Raw genomic sequence first — 1,402 nt, forward strand, 5'->3', positions numbered from 1 at the left:
GAAAAAAAAAAAAAAAAAAAAACATAAAAGGAAGATTGAGGAAGGGTACCAAAGGAGGGAAGGGAGAAGGTGTCGATCGTTGCACTCAGTGGTAGACCATGCCTTCAAGGCTGAATTACTACCATGCCTTTTCCACAGTCAAGGAGCCCTGGATGCCTGCAAACAGCTGCGCGAAGAAGCGCATTTCGGGCTGCGAGACGACCAGGCACACGCTCATCTCCTTGCTAACTTTCCTTATGGAACGGGTTAAACTAATAAGTGCATCGGTACAGGCATTCCCGCAAAGAGCCGTTTGCTCGACTGAAAAATAGAAATGTAAGTAATACCCCCCCGCTACCACCAGCATCACCTTTAAAAAGTCACCCAGTGGGATTTGCTTGAATATACACTAGTTAGAGGCTATATGAACCAACTCACGTATCCGTTTGAGCATACTGCAAGAATATTTATTGAGCCCCAGCTCAGTCACTGCATTGAACGCCAAGCCTGGTAAGCAAACACATTTCCTATCTCCGAAGAGAGCTCTGAATCAACTCCTTCTTTCCTCCTCTCTTAACGATCATTTTTTTTTTCTTCCCATTGTAAAGTACCCACAGTACAAATACAAAATAATAGAGAAATACATTTTTGAATAAACGTGTGCCTAGGGCGAGAGCTTGCAACGCCCTGACAGAAAGCAAAGGGACCCCTAAAAATATACCCCTCAGATGCTACCCTACCTTTCACACACGAAACCATCAATAAAAAGACGAGGTTCCAAAATGTAAATCCACTTTTAATCTCCATTTTCTTCATCAGGATGAAGTCCAGCCGGCCACATTTAGTACATCCCCTTTCCCAAAAGTCTGCTAATTTTGATTCCTTTGCACGGATTTCCCCTTTGCAGATCCCTTTCATATTATTCTTGCGAGCTCCTAATTCCTGTTCTTTGGCCAGGCGCAGCGGAGTTGTTGCTGTTGATGGTGCGCGGTCACAGCTCAGAGTGAATGGTGTTTCTGGGATACCACAGCAACCTTGACGAGGACTCAACCATCTCTCCAACGGGGGCACAAAGTCTCAGCTACTCTCGATTGTGTCTTTTCCTTCCCCCCCACCCCCCTACTACCCCAACTCCCTGCACAATCGAAACTACCACAACCCTGCCTTGCTACAGCAGCATCCTCCAGGAGCCGAGGAAGAGCACCTTAAAGCTCGGGCACCCTCTCGAATAAACTCCAAACAACATTTGCAATTGAGATTTTTTCCCCCCTCTCCTCCTCCTCCTCCTCTCCCGCCCTCGAAGGATCAATTCTGCCTGGGAAAGCGGCTCAAGACATAACACGGTGGGGAGATTTGCACAGCCTCCTGGAGGAACCTCCTAGGAGCTAACACAGCGGGGCTCATCCACCCTGCTGCCGCTCGG

The 1,402-nt window shown here is 47.7% G+C and overlaps 1 protein-coding gene across 4 annotated transcripts in view; it reads right to left on the reverse strand.

The window, feature by feature from the left end:
• The window catches only part of CSMD3 (CUB and Sushi multiple domains 3), a 678,537-nt gene extending 677,640 nt beyond the window's left edge, over positions 1-897 (reverse strand). For all 4 annotated transcript variants that reach the window (XM_085321107.1, XM_085320309.1, XM_085319522.1 and 1 more), the window contains exon 1: positions 720-897. In XM_085321107.1, the coding sequence (XP_085177233.1) occupies positions 720-897 (178 nt within the window). The remainder of the gene's footprint in view (positions 1-719) is intronic.
• Between the last annotated feature and the right edge of the window lie 505 nt (positions 898-1,402).

This window comes from Rhea americana, unplaced genomic scaffold, assembly GCF_003343005.1.
Source record: "Rhea americana isolate MKP2758 unplaced genomic scaffold, rheAme1 scaffold_0, whole genome shotgun sequence".
NCBI classification, from domain to species: domain Eukaryota; kingdom Metazoa; phylum Chordata; class Aves; order Rheiformes; family Rheidae; genus Rhea; species Rhea americana.